Here is a 25,696-nt window from a genome sequence, read left to right on the forward strand (position 1 = left end):
TTGCTCTGTGTCTTAACTTCCGTAAGCTTGCTCACCTCCTATACTTATGTTAGCTACTCTTAATGTGCAGAATGTTCACTAGTCTAGTTACCCTCTACATATCTATCGTTAGCTATAGTTCAAGGTGTACTCGCGTTCTTGCCATACCTTAAAGAAACTGTTGTCCCACGTTCTCTCAGACATCGCAACAATTCTGGCTATAACAAGTTAGCGGAGACAGTGTTAAGAGACTTACTTATTATACCTACCGTTTGCGCAAGCGGGGTAGTTCAATCGGCTGGTGCCTAAATTATCGCGGCATAGCAGGGCAGCCAGTAGGCTTAGGTGTTTACGGGCAACCTACTCATTGGGACTAGCTGTTTTGCACGGTAGCCACAGCCACAGACATATCTGAGCACGCTACTGCGGCTAGACCTGCATGCCAAGAGAGCCTAGAGCTTCTCACCCGCAGAGAGTGTCTTGGCAAAAGTGCTTCCCGCTCGGAGAAACTGCCGGAATGCAGGTCCTCTACGACAAGTTGACCTTTAGAGCCCGCGATCTCAGCCTCTAGCATCTAGGCTTCCTCTCTGCTCCTCCGAATACTTAATAGAGATGCACTGTAGAAAAAGAACAGGGGGGTAGCAGCAGAGGGTTAATAAACGCTATTAGCAAAACAGCCGGCAGGACGTCTAGCACTACGTTCTCCTTGATCGGAGGCAGGTATACTTGAAGAGCGACAGCTATAGAACACAAGCGCGTTGAGTTTGAGCTTTTATAGGTCCTGTGGCGCGATTCCGAAGGCCCGGACGAAAAAGTGTCTCGTCACACAGTGTGTCTCGTCACCTCGGGACGCACCTTACCCGAGACGAAGCCAATAGGTTCGCTAAAACGGAGTGGGGATCGCAACCTCAGCGGACATTCTTATGTCAAGATATAAAACACGTTACACGTTGACTTACTGCAGGAGAAGACATTGGGTAATTAGACCTTCGAGCCCTTGTAACCTAATTAAATATCTGAACTATCGCACCTCGTTGTCCCCTTATCAAGGGAAAGACTGAGCGCTCATACGCAAGTCCCCTTGCCGTTATCGTGTCCCAAACGCTCGATACTATTCAAGAGTGTCAGCATGGTGTTTTTTCTAGATTGCTTCAAGAAAAGCTAACCCTAGGATGTTTCTGGTGTGTAGAAGGGTTTGAAGGGCAGGAAATGGTCGAATGCGTTAATCGTGTGGACTAGTGATGACTGGGACTACTTTACGATCGATCACCCTGAGGTCCGGCGCAAGAAAGCAAATGCAATCATAGATATACTTGGTGCTGTCTAGGTTCGAAAAACCGTACTAGCCTCACTACAGTAGCCTCTCTTCCGCAACGTGTGGTAGCGCAGTTTTATTGCACCAAGCGACCGACCAGGGAAGCGTTTACACACCTCTTCCCAATCCATACCCTGTTTATCCTTCAACGAGAGTAGAAGTACTTCCTCCGACTCTAGCCACAACTTGCGTATTCGTTGGCTGTATCTTTCTGTAAACTCCTCCTCCTGTTCGTTCTCATCGTCGCAATCGTGGTCGTTGTCGTCGTTGTCTGAGTGGTCCATTTCATAAGTGGCAGCATCATTATGAGAACCGTTAATCCACTCTGCATTCGGGCTTCGCCGATTGCAAAGGTCTAGAGCGCTACTATTACACCGATATCCTAGCAGCACCCATGAATCTGGCGACATTTGGGTCATGCGGATGACTTTTCCTTGTTCGCCAAGGACCTTGCGACTTAGGGCTACCACGTCGAGGTAACTATCCGATTTATGAGGACGTAACATCGCCGTCACGACTGAAGAGTCATTTGGAATAGTGCAGAGCGTTAGGTCTGTTATCTGACAAGATATGCTAAGGTCGCATCCATAGTCGGTATTGGTTCCATGATCAGCCGTTGTGCCTGGTGTATCTGATCCTAGGGAGCAATTTCGAGGCCGTTGGTCGGTATTGCGTCCTCCCGGTACCGGCTTTCTTTGTGGTTGGCTCAACTTTACTCGCTGCGATGCCCTCGCAGGTATTGTGTTGTGGTTCAATGGTCTAAGAGGAGTGTTTGATGGCTTGCGTGCCATCGCGGGTGTCCAACTAGTATGCCTACGCCGTTGTGATCTCGATGGACGGATAATGCTTGACTCGTCATAGCTGTGTTCATCTTCGAAGGTTTCCCCGACTTCGCTTCCGCTGCCTTGTCTACTTATCACACGCCTGTTGGATTCTCCACGAACGTCTTGTTCAAATAGAATTTCTTGGAAAGGAGTGATGGAACTTCTTATCTGTGACTGCTCCTCGACTGCTCCCTGAACATAAACGCCGTCGCCATCTTCTACAACGTGGTGGTTGGTTGAAGACAGGGCTAGGCTTATGGTACCATGTTCTCTGTCATCGGCACCTGGAGAGCTAACAATAGGACCATCACTGGTACTGAGACAAGAAGCTTGGTGACTAGGATCCAGCAGAGGCGGTGGCTTAGGCGTATACGTTGATTCGGTTATGGAGCTCTGTGCCTGTCGCTCAGCCATCCTTCGCCGCTTCGCTGAATGGAGATTCTCAGACTCTGGATGCGATACAGTATCCGGCACTGCTTCCAGAATAGTCGTTGCCGCGTCAGCGATCGAAGATCGATGCGAACGTTTTCGCGGCGTCGGAGGACCTTTTACCACACTAGCGACGCTGAAAAACGTCTCGCTCTCCACTGGTGGTCCAACTTTGACGATTTCAGCACAGTTCCATGTATCGATAGGGCCATTTTACTCACCATGATAAGTACTTTCAACATCCTTTGCGGAGAAAGCGTACCTTACGGCTGCGTTAAGATCATCGCGCTGTTCAGCAAGATCCCCTCCATTGGCAGTAGTCAGATAGCAGCTCTTATCCTGATAATCCGAGGTCCCGGTGCTACGCTGTAATGCTGTAGCCCTGTGGTGATCTCTAATCGCGTCATTCTCCCCAACTGAATAACAGTCTATCCGAAATCAGTGGAGTCACCACCGCAGTCTACTGAAGTACTTACCTGAAGTGCTTCCATTGAATGAATCGTTCAAGGTCAAACACAATGTTTCGCGGCTTTTCTCTCCCTCATCACACAGTTCATGGGGAAACTGGTGATCACTATCGCTAGTTGCGAATTCAAGAGTGCTTGTTTCGTGGTCTGCTCCAAACAGATCGTACATCTCTGAGTTTATGTCTTCATTGTGTTCGAGACAGTCCGTCGTCTGAACCCGTGATATCTGTTGAGGAACAGTGGAAAAGTCGCTTTCCCTTCCTGGATACGACTCAGTCTGGAATGGCTCGCTTATATGATTGGGGAGTGAGCGTTACCTTGATGAATTGATCCCGAAGATCGACTTCCTACCTCTTCACAATCTCTGTGAAGAGTATGCTTTGTTGCCTTAGCCCTGATCTTTGACTGAGTACGTTCGAGCGACGTAGGTTCGAAATGTTTGAACCGATATGAAGTGGGCTGAGCAACTGAAGTAAATGTAGCCATTATAAGATTTTACTGAATCTGATGGACTCGAACTGAGCAGAGAGCGTCGTATCCAAGACTTTAAATAGGAAACCACTTATCTCACTGGCGACGTCTCCAGGGGAGAGGATATCTACATCATGGCGCTAAATCGATTGTATTATGTCATCCTCGGTGTCTCCGAAGCCTTCATTGTTGTCTAACCATATCTGACTCTTGACTCGACTGTTGCTGCAGAGGCTTCTAATGGCATGAATGGCTCTCTGAACGGGCCCAGTTCTGGAAGAGCCAACTACACCAAAGGGGGTAGCCGTGATGTCTATTTGACCGAAGAAGCGTGAGGAACAACGTCAGGATACCAGAACCAAGACACGAGGATGAAAGACATTCACCGGAAAAGCTCCACCCTTGATACCAAATGTGGTGGAGAAGGCTCTGCCCATTCGGCACAGCTCTTGGAGTCCAATGCTGATGCTGAGCTACTGTTTGCAAGCTAAAGGCAAGCGTATATGCAAACAGCCTCCGCTGGCCACTTTGCAGGGCCACAACCAAGAAAAATAGTGCTCGACCGCGTCATCTTCAACGCGTCTAGCTCCAGTAGAGCACGGTTAGGTGAGCTCACATTGGCCAGCATACGTTGCAGAAGGACCGAAGGTCGGAGGAGGTGATACTACGTGGCCAGAGGTGAGACATGAGCACCGTGGACTGGAAACTGTATCCGGCCGAAGCAGAATGTTGGCGTGGTGCAGTCCATCTCTGCATTCCTACGCCAGTGGCAATGCCGAGCCGCGAGCTGGTTGTCTCCTGATCTCCGTCTGTTACGTTGCACTGCAACCCTGCGATACTGCAGGCAATGCAGACCCGCTATTAATGGTGGGGGATCGCAAAGCCCCGAGTGCGGAACTAGTGCCTGATGTGAGTGAGGTATCGCGTCCGAGAGAAAAGCCTGTTTGGGCATGTCGTGTCCTGATCAGGCAAATTGGAGGACGTTTTCACCAGAAGGAGCAAGGTGCGAAGTGACTGAAGCTGAGACCACGGCATGAGACATCGTACAGTGAACAGTGCGTTGCAGAGACAACAATGGTCCGGTGATTCCGACGAGAAGCAAGGGGCAAATGGGCCGATCAGTCGAAAATGTGAGGCGCTGGACTGGGCGACAGACGAGCATTCCTCTTTCGATCGCGGATGTAGTTCAGGTGGGGCTAGTGTGCAAGTTGGTACTAACGCCTAGGTGCAAGCAGTAGGAGAGGTACCGTGCTTGTGAATTTGTTCCTATGGCACTGTGCTATGCTGCGTATAGAAGTTTAGAAATATGTGGTCTGGGAGACATCAGTATGTGTGAGATTCAGAGTGATCAGCTTGTACTAGGATCGTATGGATCTGACAGGGACGACTTGTGGAGAGGAATATGAGCACCGTAGCAACGTGAGCTAACTCTTGAAGGCAGGCAGCTGAGTTTGAGAGAATTGCCATATGGAGAATAGTTGAGGAAAGTGGAAACGGAGTGATGGCTGGGCGCAAGCCAGGGGCCACAGATGAAAGGGATGAGAGTAGAGAGTAACGGGAAACGAGAGGATGGAAAATAACGGTGAAGGTAGGCCTTTTAAGACAGTGGTCGAAGACAAGTCTCCTGTTTGGGCGTAGCGCGAAAGCTGGACGCGAGGCCCGGATTACCCAAATGGGGTACATGTATTTCCTAATGCAGGCATGCCGTCTGATTGTTTACTATATTAAAATATTACAGTAATACGCTCTTTTTGCTAACTTTTAGCGCCTTACCTATTGCAAGCTACTAGCTAATGCACCTTCTAATAAACGCAAGATTCTTAAGCCTGTTAAGCCTGTTATTATACGCTAGAACTCCTTCTACTTGTGCTTTAAGCGCGCTGTACAGCTTTAACTAGCAATTAACGCGTACACTAGCTACTATATAAAGCGTATACAGGACGAGGATACCTACGCTAAGTTGCAGCGTAATAAACTGCCTTACGCGCTATACTAGATAAGATTAGACAGCCTTACAACGCATAATTAGGTAGTAGTTATAGAGTATATAGACGCTTTAAAGCTGCTAAAAGCTGCTATAAAGCGCCTTAAGAGGCGCAGCAACAGTAGAAGGTTTAGCTATATTACTAAAGTTATTCTAGTATTTAAGTATATACTTAACTACTACAAATCGCGCGTACTAGCTTACAAGGCTATTAAGTATAACACCTACAACAAGGCGCCTAAGGACTACCTTGCAATTAACATACGCGCAGCGTAGGCAAAAGCTAGCAAGTATTACTCTAAATTAGACCTATCGCCTGCCTACTACGCAGCTACAATACTCTACCTGTATTACTAATTGTATTGCGACAAATCCTAGGGTACTAAGAAATCTAGCTAGCTTAAGTTTAATAACCTTAGTTTCCGCAGCTTATAGGCTTAATACAATACTAGTTAACTAGCTATATAACGCCTAAAAGTACTATTAAACAATATAGACAACGCAATTAATAGCATTATTAATTCTACAACTACTAGCAACAGCGACAAGGTAGCTAATAACAAGTATACCTAGTAGAAGCTGTGTAAGCGGCGGGTAGAGAAGAGCAGCAAGTACGCTAACAACCTAATAAAATACTAGTTATTAATGCAGAATTGCTATTCTTAACTTAGTAAGCTTGCGCTTAATATACTGTCTATCCTAGCGTTAAGCTGCGAGTGTAAGCGTATATTTAGTAAGTTAGGTAATCTCCTAGAGCCTCGCCGACAAGGTATATAACTACAACTTCTAGTAGTAATACAGTGCGTACAACAGTAGCGTACAGCTAGTCTAGGTAATAATAAACTTAATAATAGAAACTCTATAACTAATAATAAGATAGAGGCGTTGTACAGCGTAAGCGCGTAGGACGTTAGAGACAGTAGTAATACTAATAGCGATTTAGAAACTTAACTCTAAAAAAAGTTATAATATAGCTAATACTACCTATTTTTATAGCCTTAAAAACGCTTTAACTATTAAGCTAATTAAGCTAAACAATTAAGCTAGCTTGTTTTAACCTACTAAGCTAATTAAGCTAAGCTGAAGTAGAGGCACTTAACAATTAAGCTAAGCTGGGGTACCTAGCTTGCTTGGCTTAATTGTTGACAAGTCTGCTCGAAGGAAAGTGGGAAGATGTGACGGTTAACAGGCGGCGAAGAATCCTCAAGATCACAAGCGCTCCGACATGATCAGGCTGAGCGGTGCAATACTGAGATATAAGGCTGTCGGCGTCTTGAAGCTCAGCCTGCCGTCTCACTGGACTGCATGTCAAGGAGGGGCAGTGCAAGCCACATCAGCCTAGCATTGGTGTTGGCACTTGCGCAGCTTGGGGTGTGCAAGTGCATGAGTTTGAAAACACAAGCGTCATGAACCAGACGCAAAGGCTGAGCGTTAGGACTCGGTGTTTGGGCGTGAATACAGACTGATGAGTAGGATTCTGTTGAGCTATGAGGGGCAGGATGTCAGCCTCGCTAGATGTCAGGTGACCAGCATGTGTTAGCGTCTTGGTACAGCAAGAACTCGGAAAGCGCATACGGATCCTTACAATATCTCTATTCTTTATGACTTTGGATGCGTATTCTAATACTATTATACAGATATAGTAAAACAATCGGGTATCATGGAATCTAAACGCAAAAGACGACTCCTTTCCTTTCTCTTCTCGCACCTACAACTTGATAGGGTACTTTTCCCTAATCACTTTTCCGTACCTAAACAACAGCGCTGGCACGGGAATGAAAGCCACAGCCAAGAAACCCAGCAAACTGTTTCCCCAGCCCAAACCCAACGATTCGTACATGGTTGGTCCAGCAAGCGGAAGCAGTGCGCCGAAGAGACAACGCAGGGCTGTCATACCGGCGATGGCGGACGCAGCGAACTGAGGGAAGCAATCGATCATGTATGTCTGCAGGGGCGCGAAGATACCCATGAGGCCGAAACCAAAGGGGACGAGGGAGATGATGGGTACGATCCAGTGCACATGATAGTGAGTTGTCCAGCCATATCTAGTTATGTTAGTGGAAGTTCTGCGCGCGAGAAGGGAAGACAACTTACATGAAGAAAGAAATAGGAATCAGAGTTCCGAAGAAGACACAGAGCGGAAGTCGCATCTCTGGCTCGTAGACGCCCTTGTTCTTCTTCGCAAGTCGGATGATGGTCGCATCGCTCGTCTTGGCCACGAAAGCGATGCCCATGAAGTTGCCAATTCCGACACCCAAGTATGCGAGACCGGTGATTTCGGGAGACCAGCCATACGTCTGGACGAAGACGGATGTGATGGTGGTAAAGAGGAGGAATAGCAAGCCGAAGAGGAAGGACATGTAGAGTGAGCAGAGCAACACAATGGGTGACCTGGTGAGCATCTTGAGCGGGCGTGTGATACCGTTTCCGAGGATAGCGAGAGGACTGAGAATAGCAGCGTCTTTCTGGTACGTCATGATGTTCTGAAGCTCGGGACGGTTCAACTCCTTCCTCAAACGCTCCGTCTTGCGGTTGAGCAGCACAGCGTGGTATGTTTCGCGGTTGAAGACGAACAGGGCTCCGGTCAAGAGGCCGCCAACGATGAGGACAACCCACATGTCCCAACGCCAGCCAGCACGCTGTGCAATGAAGCCACCGCAGATGGGACCGAGGATAGGACCGAAAAGAATGCCCATACTGTAGATGGATACAGCCTTGCCACGCTGCGCAGGGACAAACATGTCGGCAATGACACCAGTGCCGATTGTCAGACACGCGCTGCCTCCGACACCAGCGAGGAATCGCATGCCGATGAGGCCACCAAGGTTAGGCGCAAGCGCGCAGCCGATAGTGAAGGCGCAGAAGAAGACATTGGAGCAGTTGAGTACGACGCATCTTCCGTAGATCTCTGAGAGCGGACTCAGGAAGAGCGGGCCGAAAGCGAAACCGAGGACGTAGACACTGACGGAGAAAGAACCAAGAAGCTGCGATGTATTTCCGAAATCCGCATTGACGAATGGTATGCCGGGTGCGAAGATGGAGGAGGCAAGCGGACTGACAAAAGTGATGGCAGCGACCAAACCAAGGAGTGTGATCTTTCTCTTCGTCGTGAAGTTGCGAGGGTTCGCTGGATCGTCTTGCGAATCCCAGCCGACGAGATTGTTGTCGAGGTCGGACAGCGGGTACTTTTCAGGTGCGAGCTGGTCTTTCTTCGTGCTCTTCCTTGTCAGGTGCTTTTCGAGGTCTTCGCCGATTTCATCATTCGTCTCTTGCGGTTGCTAAGAGGTGTTAGCTATTATTCCGTGTACTCGAAATGATGATTGGCGATGGTGCAGCAGCCGACCACCCGATGCTCGGATAACTTAGCCTGAATGCCTTTGATCTTCTGCGCATTGCGCGACGGATCACACACTGACGTCAAAGTCTTCAAGCTCCGTAAAAAGATTTTTCGGGTAACGGTCGCGCAGCATGGAATTGGAAAACTTACTTTCTCTTCGACGACCTCTTCTCCTTCTTTGTCAGGTCTCGCGTCGCCCTTCTCTAGATCTGGGATATGCGTATCTGAACTACTCCTCGAATGCTGGCGATACTCTTCTCGTGTGGATGAAGACATGTTGTGCGGTGTTTGTAGCGGTCGCTACGATATTCGAACGAGGTTTTCGTAACCAGTTATGAGGTTCGATAAATGTTTCGTAAAAGTGGTGTTTGCGGCTATGCTGGTCGCGGTCCCCTCAAGGGCTAGTTTCGGACGCTTGCAATTGCGGTGTTCAAAACATCAATCCAGGACTCAGGCCAGGTATATAGCGAAAAAGGCCCCAGGCAGCTGAATTACGAAATGACTCTCCATCGGTGCCCGCACCCTGAACATGGAGTCTGGCCCTTAACCCCGAGGTTTTCGGCTGCGACTAGGCCAGAAGTGGGAGGGCATGATCTCGGTCAACGGCGTTAGCTAAAACGCGAGAGAGCGACGCGGGGGAATCTGCCGCCCCGTTGGCTGCGTTCCCCAAGAGGTCCTCCACCCATGGTACTAATCAATCCGGTTATTTCTGACAAAGGCAGCACATGTTGTAGAACGCTGACTTTGACCTTGAAGTGCGCGTGTGATGGTTGCGGTGCGTCGGTGTTGAATAAGTACCGGCAGTTCGTAGGGTCGGAGGACCAAACCCCTGCCCAGCCCTACCGAAGCTTGACGGGTGCGAAGCATCACGCAGCCTCCTTAAAATCCTTTACAGGCGTTATGACTCTTGAAGGGCGTAACGTGCATCCTCATGCATAAAGTCCGGTCGCAGGTCCGAATTGGAAACAAATGTCACGCTCGACAGTGTGCCTTATGTCCATATGTCCGTCTCTTGTTGCTCATCTCTCAATTGTCGCTGTCGATCCGCAATGTAGTCGCGAAAGTGTGAACTGCATGGCTAAGGAAGAAAGAATCTGGAAGAAAGCGTGGAAGAAACACCTACCATACCAATACTCTACCTTGCGATCTCATCGCCAGCGACTGTAGTGTTTTTCTGAGGTGCGTTGATGATCGCTAGCACTTCCTCGTATGAAGTACCCACAGCCTCCACTGTGATGCGCTGCAGTGCGTGACGATCGTCGCATTTCGCAAATCTCAAAAGGTGAAGAGAGAAAGAGAAGGAGCGATCCTTTGCTTGAAGATGACATGTCGTTATCTTTAAATTATCCGGGAACGGTGCTATTGCGGCCGCTGTACCTGAACTGTAGTTGAATCGTCTTGGGTGGCCAGGCAGGGTCATGATGCTGACGCCAGCCGTAAGCCATCAACATTGCGCCTAGATGTCGAGCGCGTAACACACAGATATAAGTATCGCGGGCTCCTATAGTATTCGAGAGAATGTCTATGTGCAAGACGGGAGGTCGCAAAGGTATATATTCCCAGTAACTGACTCGGGTCTCCTCTCGGAACGACGCGGGTGGCCGGACCCTGGTAAAGAAGCGCTGCGCGCAAATTCCTATCGTTTGATTATGGAGGATGTTGGTCTGTACTGATGGGTATCAATTATCATTGTTGTCACAAAGGGGTGTGCAGGTCTCGCATGCGCCTTCCACTCTTGCGACAGACCAGCGACGCCGGAGCTGTCGTACTCGCCGGGCCTGATCCGTGGCATCAACAACACATCAATCACGCATCGTCATCCTCGCAGCTTTCCATAACATGCAAAGAAGTTCAATCGGCGCTATCATGCCAATATTTTTCTACTCTGCATCGGAGTGTCAAGGCGGATCCTACGGCACGGCACGGTCCCGCTTGTGGATCAATTTGGGAAGCGCATCCTGAATACACGAATGGATGTACAAAAGAGGATAGTACTATATCAACATCTCGCACCTATACGTTAACACTCCACCTATGGGTCCGCCTTTGTCGCAATTATGTCTTATTATGGACACCAAAGTACGACGTCACGATACGCCCCGTACTAGCGCAAGGCAGTGTTTGTGGGGAACTAGAAATATAGTTTCAACCCACTAAGACCAGGCCGTAAGAGCGGAACAACTTTGAAGACAAGCTGACGAACTAAGTTAGCTTCTTGAAACACACAAGGAGATGAACGTCTGATATTCCCTGACTTGGAATTCATTTTATGTCAGCGCATCGGGGCTGCCTGGGAGATCGACAGCGGCTTCGTTTGTGCTTACGGTGCCCTGGCGGCTGAATGTGACGACAAGTGATGCCTCACGACTTACCACCGTCAACCAGGCGGCTCTCGTGTTACTTTCAGGAGGCTATGAGCAGGGAAACCACGATGGCGGACCCTGTTGGTACTACCTCGTTGCGAAGACGACTAAGACATTTCCAATCGGCAAAATCGGCTACGAAGCATGCTTGCGATCGGGCTACCCAGGGCGTAAAGCTCAGGTTGGAAGAATATCAGACACATTAAGATGGCAAAAATGACCGGACAGTCATGGTACGGCACAGTCGAAGACAGACCCCATCAAATCATCTAACTATACGATGCTTGCGATATACCTCTGGTATCGAGAAAAGGATCTGTGAATTAGACAGTGCAAAACCAGAGGAGGAAATAAACCCTATAACATGTAGCTGCTACGGATATTATAACTTCCTTACTATGAAGCAAGTAATGATCCGGGAACAATAGATTTGGGGGCTATTACTAAAATACCAACTATAGGGAAGACATCTCATCGGCCCTTCACAATGGCTTGCCTGATCAACTTCCCTGTACGACACCGACCCAAGAAGAAGTGGACACCAAACAAGGTCTTCTTCTCCATTGCCGATGTCTTCATACACCAAACTCCACCAACTCCACCATACGCCCCGTCCCACCCGAGACCAAGAGAAACAACCGGGAATACCACGACCCTCGCGGCGTATACGAGCCTTGAGATGTCTCTATGACGATCTTGATCCCAGCATCGCAAGGATTTCCGCTGCGGTGTCGCGCCCCCATCACATTTCGCCCTGCTATAGCAATCTCGGACCGAAACCAAGATACTTGGCCCAACTACATCCCTTGACGCCGGTGACGGAGATGCAAGACAAGTGGGTTACGAATAGCATCATCGTGCAGAGTAGACAAGAGAAATGGGAAGCCTGAAAAGAAGGGGTATGGATATATAAGGAGGTAGGTTGGTCGGTTTGGATGAAGAACCATCACACAACAGTTTCTTCGATCATCTCTACAAGCCTACACATCACAACGTTCAAAGGAACATTCCAATTATATCAATCATCATGTACTTCTCCAAGATTGCCGTCCTCGCCGCTGCCACCATGGCCAGCACTGTCGTCGCAGACAACTGCTTCGCTGGGTACGCGTACTGCAGCGGCAACCTCCTTACGCAAGGTTTGTCTCCTCATCTCATTACCCTTCCCCCTTCTTCCCTCCTCACCTTCTCTATCGTTCCACTCACTACTATGCACCATCCCAACTAACACACCACTAGGAGACTACGCCTCAACCATCTACCAAACCCTCGACGCCGCCGGTCAGCCCACCGACGCCAACGCTCAGGCCAAAGCCCTGTTCAACTGCGTTAACAACGGGGCTATTCAGTTCATTAGGCTGTGCGAGGGCAACTGTGTCAACGAGCCTTTTGGCAGCCAGGTCAGTGACCACTGCTAGATCAATGGTGGACCTAGAAGGATGCAAATGACCTGGGACGACGCAAGGGGTCGAAGAGAGGACTTGACAGGGGAAGGAAGGGAAGGGGGTTTGACTAGAAAGAAATAGCACACTCGTTTCTCTATCTTGTGTTTCATTACTCGTGTTGTTGTTGATGATGATGATATCTCGCGCTCACCATGTGAAGCCTACGTAGACTGCACAGACTGTAAAAGTCGACGTAATGGTTTTATTATGAAACGACAACCATGTCAATCCAATCGCTCATATGTGTTTCAGATCATGTGCAGCTTAAACTTTTGTCATACAAAAGAATGTCATCCAACCCATTACTTTCCCTTCTCTAGGCCAAAATCATGGTCGCATCGAATATCTGCTTACGATATGAAAGCACAGCCGCGAAGACTTGAGCATAGGGAAGAGAAAGAAAAAAGCCACCAGCACCAATACAATAAATCAATAAACAGACATCCACCCAAATACCCTTTTTTTGCTAACCCACTTGAACACCAAAGCGCTCGTCGTCGTCTCATACATCACATACACACACACAGACATCCCTACCCACTAAGAAGATCCTTAACACTCATTCCCCTCGCGCCGCTCCAACTCCTCCGATCCGTATTCAACATCATCAGCGCCTCCGTAGCCTCCTGATCCTCGCGATCAGCCTGCGGTTTCAACGCGGGGCTCGTGAGGGAAAAATGCAGCGACCCATGCGCCGACCCCGGCGCGGCAATCGGACCCGTACTAGGAGGCCCATTGTGGTTATGGAACGGGTTGCTGAAGTGTGTTGCAGATGGGGTGTGGGCGCTGAAAGCAGGACTCGGGTGGATCGAAGGACTCGTTACTGTGGAACATGGTCCAAGCGAGTAGTGGTGTGGGTCTGACGGACGTAACGCGGGGGAGGGGTTCGCCGAGTACTGCCCGTTCCCGTTGGTGCGATCGTGGGGCAGGATGGCTGGGGATGTGGTGGTGGAGTGAGTGAATGCGCTTCTGTCGGAGGGGTGGATGGCGGGTGAGGCTTGGGCGAATGTGTATCGCGACTTGGTGGGTGGGGGCTCGACGTAGGTGGGTGATACGGCGTCTTCCATTTCTTCGTCTTGGTCTGAGGCTTCATCATCGTCGTCGCAGCGCAAACGCTGGGCTGGGGGCGGCGGGAGCTCGGATGTGGCAGATGAGGGAGAGTCGCGTCGTGAGTTGGCGGTTTTGAGGTTGGAGACGCATTGTTCGAGGTAGCGCATGTACTCGATAGATGCCTTGGGCGTGTTAGCATATGGAGTAATATCGCATAGTACGTAGACGCACCTGTAAGATGGCGAGCTTATGCATCTCTTGCCCTCTGCATGCCGGAATCATGTCTTTGAGAACCCCAAACTCCTCGTTCATCTTGGACCTCCGCCTTCGCTCGATAAGGCTATGCGCCGTCTTCCTTGCAATCTTGCGTCCCGCGGCAGTGGTATTGCCTGCCTGCTTCCTTTTGGTTCCATTAGCGGCAGCGGTCGTGGTCTTTGCATTTGCAGTCTGTGTTTGGGACGGGGTCTTGGGCGACTCTTGAGTATCCTTGGGCTTCATCTGGATAATTTTACGTGATCGAGTGGGCGGAGGAGGCAGAGAATAGTCGTCCTTGGTGATGATGCTTTGCTGGGAGCGTTTGCGCGCATGACTGGGCTTGGAAGTCGCGACTGGAGACGACGGGGATGGTGGCCGGTACGACGAATCTGAGGCATTTTCAGACGGACCAGAAGAGCTAGCTACACTTCCCCTACCACCCAAAGCTGCAGGTGGCAAGGTGAAGCTCGTCTCCAATTGAGGGGCATTGGCGCTGCTCTTGCCAGTGATATCAGTCGACGGCTGGGGAGTTGGAGGGAGGTTAGGGCGAGGCATGATGGGAGTAAAGGCGCTCATAGAACGTCTTCAGCCTCTGTCAAGCGCGTAGTCCAAGTCGAAAGGTGACAAGGAGGGGACAGGAGGACGGTTGAGAAAATGTATGGCGTGCATTATCAGCATTGGGGTGTCGCGTGGGCTCTTTTGTGTCGCAGCTCAGAGAGAGTGATCCCGTGGGTGTCCTGCGCTCCCATGATTGGCCGAGAGGGTCAGGATACCTCAGTAAATGGCGCCGTCCGTTGCGCCTCGAATGAGAACGTCACAACGGGAGCGTGGGCGTCGCGACCACTGTCGGCCTTCGCAAACGTGCAGCTGCTTGAACGCGTGAACCGGACTTCGAGGTGGAGTAACCATTTCCAACGCTGTTGAGGAGCACGTGCTCGACGTTCTTCCCCTCCACCGTTGCGTGTATACGGCAGCTGTTGGGTTTACCCGCGGACATATACTGAAAAGGGCTGAGACAACTGTTTGGATCGCATTAGGCGGTTGACTGTTGATAAGGGCAGTAGATCTCTGGTGTGGAGATGATGTCGCATGTGAAGATGGCAATGCGCTATCGAACCCTTCTTTTGCAGACGGTGAGGATGGAGCCCCACCATTAAATGAACACAGTATAGCGGCCTGTCTACCTTGAGATGATGCTGCAATGCACCTACTCCAACGAGTGGATTAGCGGATGAGTTGTTGTTTTCACCCTCAAGGTACAGCAATCGATGGGATTGTTAATTGCCTATCCGGGCTATCACTCATGGATGTATGCGACGGAGCGATGGTAAGACCATGTCGATTCATTGTCCCTCTGTGGTACCTACACTTCAATGTCTAAAGAAGGTTGAGCTTGACGTCATCTAGAAGCGTCGAGTTGTTTCACCCTATACTTGGCTGTCTTCAATGGCTTTTCCAAACTGCCTGTTTGGGTAGTCTGACACTTCAGCCAATGGGAGATCACCGCAATCTTCCGTCTCCATAATTCAGTCGGGTGAGGTGCCATCTCGATCTAAGCCACGCGACACAAGTCATCATCCTCCTCTAAGCCTTTCTTGCTTCGTAACCTTTGTGCACATCATTCTTCACACAAGATCGACAAAGGTGTTTTTTGGTTGACGCGGCATGTGATCAACCATCTGCTATTCATGATGCGCACCATACTACCATTTACTAGCCCTATGTCTGCTTTCTTGACGGACGGCGGCTTGAGCACTTCAGCAATACCAGGCAAGAGAGAGCAACATCCGTAACATCGCCATTCGGGATGCACAAGGCCCTACCATCCCATAATGTCTTGTGAAGGTGTCTGTGATGTGTTGCGAGCTTGCAGGTACAACGTGCAACCTACCAAAAACATTTCAAATAAACTTTACATGTCAGGTACGACTCTCATCAGCAAGAGATGTGGAGTTGCGCAGGCAGCTGCGAACCTTTTAGTCCATCTCTAGGTAAGACAACTTGCCGGTATGAGCCTCAACAGCACCGCGTGACCTCACAGTTTAAGGAGGTACGCACGACAAATATCCACAAAGGTCGCGGCACGAGCTCACATCACCGGCTCAGCTGCCCAGAGATTGCATTTCGTCCAAACAGATCGCTTATTCCTATCACTATCATCCACGTCGCATACGACTTTACAATCTCCACATCTTCTCGTTATGGAAAATCATCCTTTTCGGCCCGCGTCGCCTGCTGAAAGACTGCCTGCATACTACCAAGACACAGGGGACGAAAACATCCAATACTGTTTCCGCGACTTTGATTCAGAACGAAACTTTGATCTCTTCGACCGACAGACACGAGAACATAAGAGCAGCAACTTCTGCATCGACTTTGGCGAAGACGATGCTTATTGCGCTTTCGATCTCGATGCACAAGCATATAAGACGTTGCTTAATTCACCACGACCAACCGAGCTACATACGCGATGGATCAATATCTGGATGCCATACAACCAGAAAGATTTGATACGAATGCTAGCCTCACACTTTGACTTTACGCCACGACTACTAGGCATGATGAAAAGCGATCCTATGCCGCCGCGAAACACCTCGTCATTACGCATGAAGAAGAGCTCTTCCACGTTGAGATCGATGCTGTCACATGCATCAAGCAAGTCTAGCTCAATCAAGCAAAAGGCGAAGCAGGCAAACGAAGAGGTTATGGATTCAGAGTCGAGCATAGGCATGACTGAGATGATGCAATCCACACAGCTGGAGTTGACGAGGGACCTGAGCCATTATCAGTTAGTAGACGATGTCTGGCATTGGAGTACTGTGGATCAGGGACGAAGGTGTAAGTTGCAGGCACTTACTGATGGACAAGTACTCCCCGTTAACCACTGAGCTGAGCTGACAGAATCGCAGATATGTGCATAGGCTACAACTCGTTACACAACGTTCGCAGTAAAGAAACAAACACGCATCCTCACATCGCGGATAGAAGCCGGGATGTACCCCACGGCAAGCGCGTTTGGAACTGGCTCCTCTTATGCGAGGACAAAACCGTCATCTCGATCTCCGAAGACCCGTTCCCCTTCGCCACGGGCGCATTGAACAAAGAAGACCTCAAGACCCTCTTTACAACCCGTCGCAACCTCGTGAACGTGTTTAGACAGCTGACTAAAGCACCAACGCCGCTTAGAGACACAGCGCTCACCCAACTACCCATCCGCCAACGCCTCGGCAGCAGCGACGAAGAAACAGCGCATCGCCCCACAGACGCCCCTGGACTTCTCTTCTACTATCTCTTCGAAGACTGGGGTGCGACGTTTGACCTCATATCACGTCGCGAACATGGATACGCCGCCGAACTCGACCGCCTCCGCCAAGAGATGCTTCAAACAGCCAACCTCACCCACGTCGACCAACTCCACCACATCGGCTGCCAACTCGCCGTTCTAAAACGCGTATACCATTCCTACGAACTCATCATCGAACGCGTACTCAAGAAACAAGAAGCGACCTTGGCGTCCCTCAAGAACTCGCACATCCTTCCCGGAAACGCTTCACTGGTGTCCTCCCACCCCGTGATAAACGATTCGCCCGGCCCTCTCGTCCCGGAAGCTGATAGTTTGCTTGGCGTAGCACTCAGTTCTGCGGCACGCGTTCGCTTTGAGCGTTTGAAAGATAGAATCCTGCTCTACGCCCTCAGCGAAATCAACGAATGTCTCGACCAAAAAGAATCTCTTGTAATGATGAACTTTAACCTCATCGCCATCAAGGAGTCCTTCTCCGTCGAGCGCCTCACCTGGGTTACTCTCCTCTTGGCTAAGATCACAATCTTGTTTACACCCGTGACGTTGATGACAGGGTACTTCAGTATCCAGTTCAAGAACATGGAGTTCGAGATGAGGAGTTATTGGGTGGCTTTTGGATGGATTTTTGGAGCGAGTATGGGGTTGATTGCATTGTTCAGTTGGGTTAGTGGGACGTTTGAGGGGAAGATTATCACGCGGAGTTGGACGAGGGCGGTTTATGATGTTGGGAGGAGGTGGGTTGTGCATAGGCGCAAGAGGGGGAAGATGATGTGATGGTGGGGTGTATGATTGAGTATACGAGAATGACTGGTGACCGAGTAGATCTGTGGTGCATCAGGAAATGAGAAAAATGGAAAAAACTTTCATTTACAGTCATTGGTTGCGGGACGACTTTGTCGGAATATAAACGACAGATTTTATCATGCCGCGCTGCTGCTTGGTGACATTACACACTGCGCCACCATTGAGGATGAAGATCTTCAACCTGCCATTGGTACGTCACTCTCTCTTATAGCATACCTAGATGCTGATAGGATACATTTTAGTCAGGATCAACTTGTGAGAAACGAGCTCCTTTCTACGGTTGTCTTTCCGCTACCATCGAAGATATGAGGGGTAAGACGAAACTCGGGTTGCGTTTGCTGTTGTTGTTTGTTGCTAAGCATGAGATAGAAGCGACAAACTGGAAGACAATTGTGCTTTGGGCATGGGATAGAGAGGCTTTTCGTGCAAGCGCTTCTAGCTTCCCACTATGCATTGTTTCAGACCAATCTGCGCTTCTCACGTACATAGTCATCACCAACGAGTCTTCCAGCCATGAGCACGCAGAAATATCAGTTGCTTCTTTGGGAGAAAGGGATCAAAGAGATCATTCTATGTACGCCGCAATCACTTTCCCATACTCCTACCCATGCTACAGTAACTTCTAACCTCTCTTTCTAGCTTATGCCCGTGCAGTGTACGCCGCGAAGCACAGTCATGGCTCCGTCTTTGACGTCATCACTACTGCCAGTTTGAAAGACCCTGCGGCAGAAAATCTCCTTGTAAATGTGTGTTACACAGCTCATGTTGTCGTCTATGAACCGCTGAACAGAAACGACTGGAAGCCGCTCATGTCTACTAAGCCAAGAGATTCTGTCGAGGAGACTTTGGATACTCTTGTCCTGCTGTTACAACATGCGTTATCTACGGATTTGGGTAAGTCTCGGAACAACGACCCGAAAAAGTGCTTGCTGATTCGTTGTTTGCGTTTTAGCTGGCAAGAAGGGTACAGGGGACATGGAATTATAGGAATGACCGGGAATTGTTGGCCAAATAGAATGATCGGATCGATTCACGGTTGCAGAAACTCCACACCGCCATGCCATTTGTTCAAGCTCATCTCAGTATGTCTTGCGTGGATTCTGAAGTCATGCATAGATTGACAAAGTGTTACGTTGTCAGTGCTATCTGTATGCACGCCAATAAATGCTTGGGTGTTGCTTATCAGAGGTGCTTGAATCTTGTATGTCGACTAGCTCGCATTCAGAGTTAGAATTTCTACGCATAGGCCCCATTTCCAAACTTGGCTTGGTACTCGACACCGTAACAGCAAACATAGTCCCATATTTGTAACCAGCAAGCCTCAACCCAGTACGAAGCAAGTGTCAAAGTAGAGATCTTCTGTAAGTTCCCATCTTCCTACCCATTCGCCACACATGCGTCATAGGATGAGCGCGGCTATAATTGAGTCGAGAAACATTATGCCGTAGCGATTCTGTTGGCCGATGAGATGTAGAGGGATAATAGATTGAGAGCAAGGAATGGTGGTTTGCGAAAGGCCTGAACATTTGCTAGTCCTCAGACAAAGAGAGGCATTTTGGTGTATTTGTTTGCGATTGTGTAAAACTAAGTTGAAGTGAAGGTGACGATGAGAACAAAGATGCGCGTAGCAGCTGACGTCTATTTAAACAAGCTTCCATCTTCCTACGTGGCTCTCAACCTTGTCTCTCCTACACCTATGGCCACTCCTGTTATGGATCGAACCCAAACTCCTGTCATGGATCGAAGCCAACTAGTAAGACAATCTCAACTCTCAACTATCACCCGTTACATTCCAGGTCTTTGCACGACAACAGCTAATATTGCTTCTCAGATCCAATACGACGAGTGCCTTAGAGCCATCCTCATCTGTAAGTTGAAACGCAATCATTCGTACACTCATGATACTCACACTGCCAACAGCCCATGCTCGTGTCGTATACGGCCCCGAGTTTCCTGCTGGCTCCGTTTTTGACGTTGTAAATAGCCCTGGGGTGACTAACACCGGTTGCATTGTTTCTCACGTCATCGTTTACCCTACAACAAAGCTGTTCACAGCAGACGGCATGGTATCCGGCAAGTGTGTTGAGGTTATGCGCTCCACTGAGCATCTCTATGTACAAGAAACCTACTGGAGTCTTATGAGAATACTGCGTCCTAAAATTCTCAAAGCAATTGGTATGTAGGAGTACAATGACATGGAGAGATTATAGACTAACTAGAGGCAGATGATCAGAACCAGTAGGACAGTAACGAAGCTAAGGTCGTTCGATGGATCAGATCATACACCACAAGAGGAAGTTCATGATGGCATACAGCAGAGTACAAGTGGTTGTCATTTTGACTAGGCTGGTTGCGAAAGTGGTTCTTTCATCTGCTGTCTTAGGTTTTCCTAGTACACAACCATCATCACTCTCACAATGCTCCTAGAAAACAAATCCGCATCAAGCTACACATGTAGCTTAGCAGTTGATACTAGATTGCTCTTGATAGACGTTATGGCATCTCATGGCAACGATCCCGACGATCTCAGAGCTCGTTGACCAATTGCTCTACATGCTCTACATGGTCATAATCTGCATACTCTGAAAGTCATTAGTATGCGTGATACATTCTTGAATCTGCCCTTCACTAACCCAGGGATTTAGTCATCTTGACACGCAGAGCATGGACCAAGGACTCGTATGCACGCTGTACGTTGGACGTCACTTCCGATTCTAGTAGAACTACCAAGGCAGGAAACTGGTCGGTTCCATGGCCGCACTCGAAGGGGTCCATAACGAGTGATGCGATTATAGAATCCCTGTTGTGTGCGCCCTCAGTGTCGGAATAGCTGATCACGACTTCGAATTTGCAAGTCTGGCACTGATCTTCGCTACTATAGACTGTTTTGGCTTGATCTGCCGAATGCGTTAGACACGTAGTGAAATAGTAGGCTAGCCTGAACTCACTGAGCACCCTGGCTTTTAGCATCTCTTCGTACTGGGCCTGTGCCAGCTCGTCGTGGACGGTGGGCTCAAAGGTAGAATGCATCTTCGCTCTCGCTGTTGCTGAGAAGTTGTTTGAAGTCGCGTGTAAGAGAGATAAGGGAAAGCCGGATTCGAAATTTGCAGTCTTTATATTGTTGACTGCGGGCAAGCTTGGACTGGAAGACACGAAGTGAAGGTGAAGGTGAATGCGACATAGTGCTTAGCGAAGTATTTGATGGAAAGAACCATCTCATGTTGTTATTGGTGCTTGCCGCAACCCTTAGCGTACATACTATACAGTCAGCATCCTCCGTAGCATCAATCAATCACTCTTATACTCCAACAGTATTTGGGTAAACAAGAGATGTTTCGCGCACTACCTCCACCTCTTCTTCACCCAACATTCGCGACTCTGTTAAACACAAGACATTCGACAGCAATACCAGGTACGGCAGACACCATGGCCATGTCCAAGTATGAGACCATTATGTGGGAGGAGAGGATGAAGGAACAGATATTGTGTACGTACCTTGCAGCTTCTGGTACGTCCAACACCCAGTGCTAACTCAAGTAGCTCACTTCCGTATCCTGCATGCTGATGAGCTCACCCCGGTTTCTGTCCTCGACGTCATTAGCACTAAATCTCAAGGTGTTTACAAAAGCTATGTCATCATGATCGACACACCGAGAAGTACTGAGTACAAGGTTCTTCTTTATACGGAGGGACAGAGGTCCGTAGGCGACGGCTTGGAGCGTCTACTGATTACTCTACGCCATAGGCTGGCTCCTTGCTTGGGTAGGTTTCTATACAAAGTCCTTCATGAAATTATTGTTTTACAGTGCTAATATGATGTTTCTCAACACAGATAAGCTTGAGTCAGATGTCGGTGAAGAGTAACTTGCCAGGGTAGAAGCAACGAAAGGATATCACTAGTTCGATGGAATCTTCCAACCATACTAAGCCTTACTGTCACTGCCAACCGACAACCGTGGCCACTGGTCAGCGTCTGAGGGGAGAGGGAATGGAGTGAACGGATCTGACAAACTCGCACCTGGACTTTCGCGCAAAAAGTCGACATCAACACTACCCAGGCTACTGGATAACTGACGCGTCAACCAGACAAGAACAGCATATCAAATCACAATGCATTCTGAACCACCATCTCCTCTTATGGTTCCCTGTTTCACTGTTGAAGTGTTGGTACTTAGTACAGAGGAGCCCAAAGCACATAAGAAATGAGTTTTCGAAAGATCAACTACCCGTCAAGTACTCAATACGAGATACCATATTGCTCAAACTCCACACTGATGCGACAACTAACGAGCGTTATCTAGTCCCAGAGAGTCACGAAGCCATCGTACATCCAACAAAACAGCTGCCCATCTTCCACCCCCCACAAGCCCACCTAGAAAGTGAGTTTATTACCCGCATTCGCCTGCACCGACGCCTTGACATTCGCACTCCCAAGCTTAGTATACGTATATGGAACCGAGGTCAAAGTACCCTTGGGCGCAGTATTCGTTCCCGACCCAAGACTAACATCATTGGCAATCGCGTAGCCCGTCACTTTCCCATCATACCAGCCAATATCCTCGGTCGTGTTCTCAAACACGGTGCTTTCAACCAGTACCTGGGCGCCTTGGCGGGTATTGATGCCGTTGGTGAAGACACCGTTGTAGTAACCTGTGATACGCATTAGCGGGCGGGAAGTCCAACATGACTACCAACAGAGAGAGAGAGGAAACTTACTATTGACAATGTGGCCGGTTCCGAAGCGGATAGACGGGGTGCGCGAACTGATATTGTTCCAGTAGTTGTTGGCGTAGGTTACGTGCAGATGGCCTGTATCTTCCGCGCCGTTGCTGTCGGAATGGCCGACGAGAGACGCCTTGTAGTGGTCGTGGATATAGCTGTTAGAAATGGTAACCCAGTCCGAAGCATGCGTGACGTCGATGAGGCCATCGTAGTAATCCTTACCGTGATCAATATCAGACGATACATCGACGTGGTCAACCCAGACGTTGGTCGATGCCTGGATGCCGATGGCGTCGCCATTGGTAGCCAGGACCTTTGAGATCTTGAGGTTCTGGATGACGACGTTCTTGGACTTGTCGACGTATAGACCTACGTTGGTGAGGGAGGCGCTGGAGTCGGTGCCGAGGATGGACTTGTTGGAGCCGATGTTGACTTTTGCGGGGCCAGTGATTGCGCCCTTGATGTAGATGACCTTGGCTGTCGTGTCTGTCTTCTTGCCGACGGCAGCAGTGAATTCAGCCAAGGACGCTACAGTCGTCGTGGTACCGCCTTTTCCACCCGTAGTGCCACCGTTCTGAGAAGCATAACCAACAGGAGAGCCTTGCTGAGCGGCAGCAAAGGAAACAAGGAATACAACACTGGCAAAGATTGACGTCTTCATTGCGCTAATGGAAGTGAGAATGCTTTGTAACAAGATATCCTTTCCATTGCAACTCAGAGTCCTGGTCTTTTTAAGCATTTCAAAGAAGCACATTACATCTCTTGGCACATCAGCTTCAAGGCGTAATTCAAGCAACGTTGGCGAAGCTTGTCAATGTCAAGATCTAGCTCGTCTGCGGAACGATTTAGTCCACGAACAGGGCCTACCCCTCACACACACAACGCGTGGTGGGTTCCGCCAATCAAAGACGGCAACCTGTCGTGAGAAGAGTTCAAAATGACGCAAAAATTGTTGGAGCGCGCCTAGTCAAGTCCCAGGTCGATGCCAGTGCATATTTGCGCTGCATGATTCGATAGTCCACGATGTTGGATGGTCTGTCGGTGGTCAGGCCAACTAGCCGAATCTGAAACATGGGGTACGTCCTTTTCGTGTTCGGGCCGTTCCGTAAATTGAACATTAATCAATCCGACAAGATGAACGATTGCAAGTTTTTCCGGTTCGTGCTGAATCTGTTGGCGATGGAATAACTGAGACGAGTTTGTGGTTGGGGGTGTGGGGAAGGGCCTGGCTAACACAAGCACTTGCCGTATTGGTGTTGCAATTCATCAAAATGGCGACAGTCTCAGTCAAGATCAACGGCGGTCATTCGGGTCTCCTTGATGAGAGACCGAAGGTAGCACCTCTATCACTCGGGCGACCTGTGCTAAGGTACTGCCCTCAGTTTCGATGGTCATTTCGACAGGGAGGTATCCACCGTTTGTAGGATATTCTGAAGCCATGCTAAGGTAGCGTAGATACTCCAATGGCTCGGAGGCTCGAGAGAATCAACATCTGGGGTTGCTGAGGATGGCCAGGGTCGTATAGCATCTCTCTGCACCAAGAGCATACCATTACAATGCATCTTGACTCTCCTCCTCTCCACGCATTCAAAACAGCTCATCCTCATCAACCTTCTCGCCCCTACGTCCCGCCAGCCAAACCCTCCCACTCTCATATGCCCCCAAATACAACCCCGCCCCAATAAACGTCCAAACACCCCTCAACGCACCACCTCTCCACAGCCCTCTGAACCCCTTTTCTTCTACAATCTCTTTGCCTATTGCCCAACTGCTCTTTCGGCCTTTGACGGAATCCGCCACCTTCTTTACCGTGTCTTTTGACGAGTTACCAAGGGCGTCGACCAAGCCTGCTTTCCCCCCACCAGCACCACCACCACTCTGCGCATCTTTGCTAGGCCCAGAGCCAGAACCACCATCACCAGCCGCCAACATGACCCTCGTCTTCACAACATCAATCGGCGTCGTTATCACCGCCGACACCGCCCCCGCACTCCCAGCACTAACCGCAGTAATAACACCCATTTCCACGACCCCACCCCTCGTCAACCCCTTCTCATCCCTATACTCCTTGATACCCCCCTTCAGTCTCTCAAAAAGCGGAAACTGCATCGCCGTAAAAGGCAAATTGCGGCCCGCGAGAGCCGTGTAGCCGCGCCAGAGCGCCAAAGGGTTTGACCGAAACCTGCGCAGCGTGTCGAGCGTGGCGTTTGTAGGGCTGGAGGAAGACACCATTTGCGCGTTTTGCTTGATGACTTCTGCGGGCGTGAGGATGGCGCAGGATACGAGTTCTGCGAGACTCGATGCGGATGCGTGGACGAGGGCGATGGGGAGGATATCCTTGCCTTTGGTATTGGTGTTCCATGTTGTAAAGAGCGACTTTGTGCGTTCGTATGTCGTGAAGAAGGCTCCTGCTGCGCCCGCAGTCAGTTGTTGCGAATCTGTTCTTGACTTGTACGTTGTGTTGGATAGGGATGGGAAGGTAGAATGGCTTACAGCTAGGCAACGTAGCGATAATCACACTTCCGATGCCCTGGTATACACCGCGGAATAGCTTAGGATCGACCTTGCCTGTCCGACTATCTGTATACAGTTTTGCATATTGCGGACTTTGGATGCGTGTTTTTATCGTGTCGAGGGGGTATACGAGGAGGTCTACTGTGAAGGCTGCTATTGCGCCGGCCTTTTTGTCATGTCAACGTTATTCGCTTCCATTCTCTATTTCTCTTGGCCTTTTTCCCGTTGTTTCCAAAGTTATTCCCTTGCTCTTTCCTGCCTTTTGGATCTGCCCGTGGACAGATATGTGTGTGTGTGTGCACGTGTTCATGGCGGTGCTCAATGTGCAAGCAAGCCCGCGAGCGAGTGAGTGAGTCGAAAAAAGCGAATACTCACAATTAGGATATCTGAATTAGCATTACCAGACATTCTAGCAAAAATGACACGCTGATCTCTT

At 49.4% G+C, this 25,696-nt stretch overlaps 8 protein-coding genes across 8 annotated transcripts; 2 read left to right on the top strand and 6 right to left on the bottom strand.

The window, feature by feature from the left end:
- Positions 1–1,270: 1,270 nt before the first annotated feature.
- CC77DRAFT_577643 (hypothetical protein) lies at positions 1,271–2,940 on the bottom strand. Its single transcript, XM_018532315.1, has 2 exons — positions 2,810–2,940; positions 1,271–2,717 (listed from the first exon to the last, which is right to left on the bottom strand). Exon 2 carries the CDS (start codon positions 2,530–2,532, stop codon positions 1,303–1,305), a length of 1,230 nt encoding a protein of 409 aa, XP_018379435.1. The 5' UTR covers positions 2,533–2,717; positions 2,810–2,940; the 3' UTR covers positions 1,271–1,302.
- Positions 2,941–2,994: 54 nt separating this feature from the next.
- On the bottom strand, positions 2,995–3,201 carry CC77DRAFT_949570 (hypothetical protein; the record flags this gene model as incomplete). Its single annotated transcript, XM_018535268.1, has 1 exon — positions 2,995–3,201. A coding segment is annotated over one exon (207 nt), but the record flags the coding sequence as incomplete, so codon positions are not given.
- Positions 3,202–7,177: 3,976 nt separating this feature from the next.
- CC77DRAFT_1067280 (MFS general substrate transporter) lies at positions 7,178–9,082 on the bottom strand (the record flags this gene model as incomplete). Its single annotated transcript, XM_018528977.1, has 3 exons — positions 7,178–7,514; positions 7,564–8,747; positions 8,957–9,082. The coding sequence occupies 3 exons, from the start codon at positions 9,080–9,082 to the stop codon at positions 7,178–7,180; spliced, it is 1,647 nt and encodes a 548-aa protein (XP_018379437.1).
- A 3,114-nt stretch (positions 9,083–12,196) lies between these two features.
- On the top strand, positions 12,197–12,587 carry CC77DRAFT_1067281 (hypothetical protein; the record flags this gene model as incomplete). Its single annotated transcript, XM_018528978.1, has 2 exons — positions 12,197–12,308; positions 12,409–12,587. 2 exons carry the CDS (start codon positions 12,197–12,199, stop codon positions 12,585–12,587), a joined length of 291 nt encoding a protein of 96 aa, XP_018379438.1.
- A 560-nt stretch (positions 12,588–13,147) lies between these two features.
- Positions 13,148–14,474, bottom strand: CC77DRAFT_1035861 (hypothetical protein; the record flags this gene model as incomplete). Its single annotated transcript, XM_018526967.1, has 2 exons — positions 13,148–13,846; positions 13,896–14,474. The coding sequence occupies 2 exons, from the start codon at positions 14,472–14,474 to the stop codon at positions 13,148–13,150; spliced, it is 1,278 nt and encodes a 425-aa protein (XP_018379439.1).
- A 1,646-nt stretch (positions 14,475–16,120) lies between these two features.
- On the top strand, positions 16,121–17,994 carry CC77DRAFT_1014276 (hypothetical protein; the record flags this gene model as incomplete). The annotated part of the gene is made up of 2 exons (XM_018523886.1): positions 16,121–16,757; positions 16,829–17,994. The coding sequence occupies 2 exons, from the start codon at positions 16,121–16,123 to the stop codon at positions 17,992–17,994; spliced, it is 1,803 nt and encodes a 600-aa protein (XP_018379440.1).
- Positions 17,995–22,396: 4,402 nt separating this feature from the next.
- CC77DRAFT_1035863 (pectin lyase-like protein) lies at positions 22,397–23,407 on the bottom strand (the record flags this gene model as incomplete). Its single annotated transcript, XM_018526968.1, has 2 exons — positions 22,397–22,674; positions 22,741–23,407. 2 exons carry the CDS (start codon positions 23,405–23,407, stop codon positions 22,397–22,399), a joined length of 945 nt encoding a protein of 314 aa, XP_018379441.1.
- A 926-nt stretch (positions 23,408–24,333) lies between these two features.
- On the bottom strand, positions 24,334–25,668 carry CC77DRAFT_1001962 (mitochondrial carrier; the record flags this gene model as incomplete). The annotated part of the gene is made up of 3 exons (XM_018523172.1): positions 24,334–25,157; positions 25,240–25,426; positions 25,636–25,668. 3 exons carry the CDS (start codon positions 25,666–25,668, stop codon positions 24,334–24,336), a joined length of 1,044 nt encoding a protein of 347 aa, XP_018379442.1.
- Positions 25,669–25,696: the final 28 nt, after the last annotated feature.

The sequence above is a fragment of the Alternaria alternata genome, assembly GCF_001642055.1.
Source record: "Alternaria alternata strain SRC1lrK2f unplaced genomic scaffold CC77scaffold_35, whole genome shotgun sequence".
Lineage (NCBI taxonomy): Eukaryota > Fungi > Ascomycota > Dothideomycetes > Pleosporales > Pleosporaceae > Alternaria > Alternaria alternata.

Bases quoted from the DNA above. Each gene is read 5' to 3' on its own strand.
- CC77DRAFT_577643 (XM_018532315.1), bottom strand. From the start codon at position 2,532: ATGGCTGAGCGACAGGCACAGAGCTCCATAACCGAATCAACGTATACG.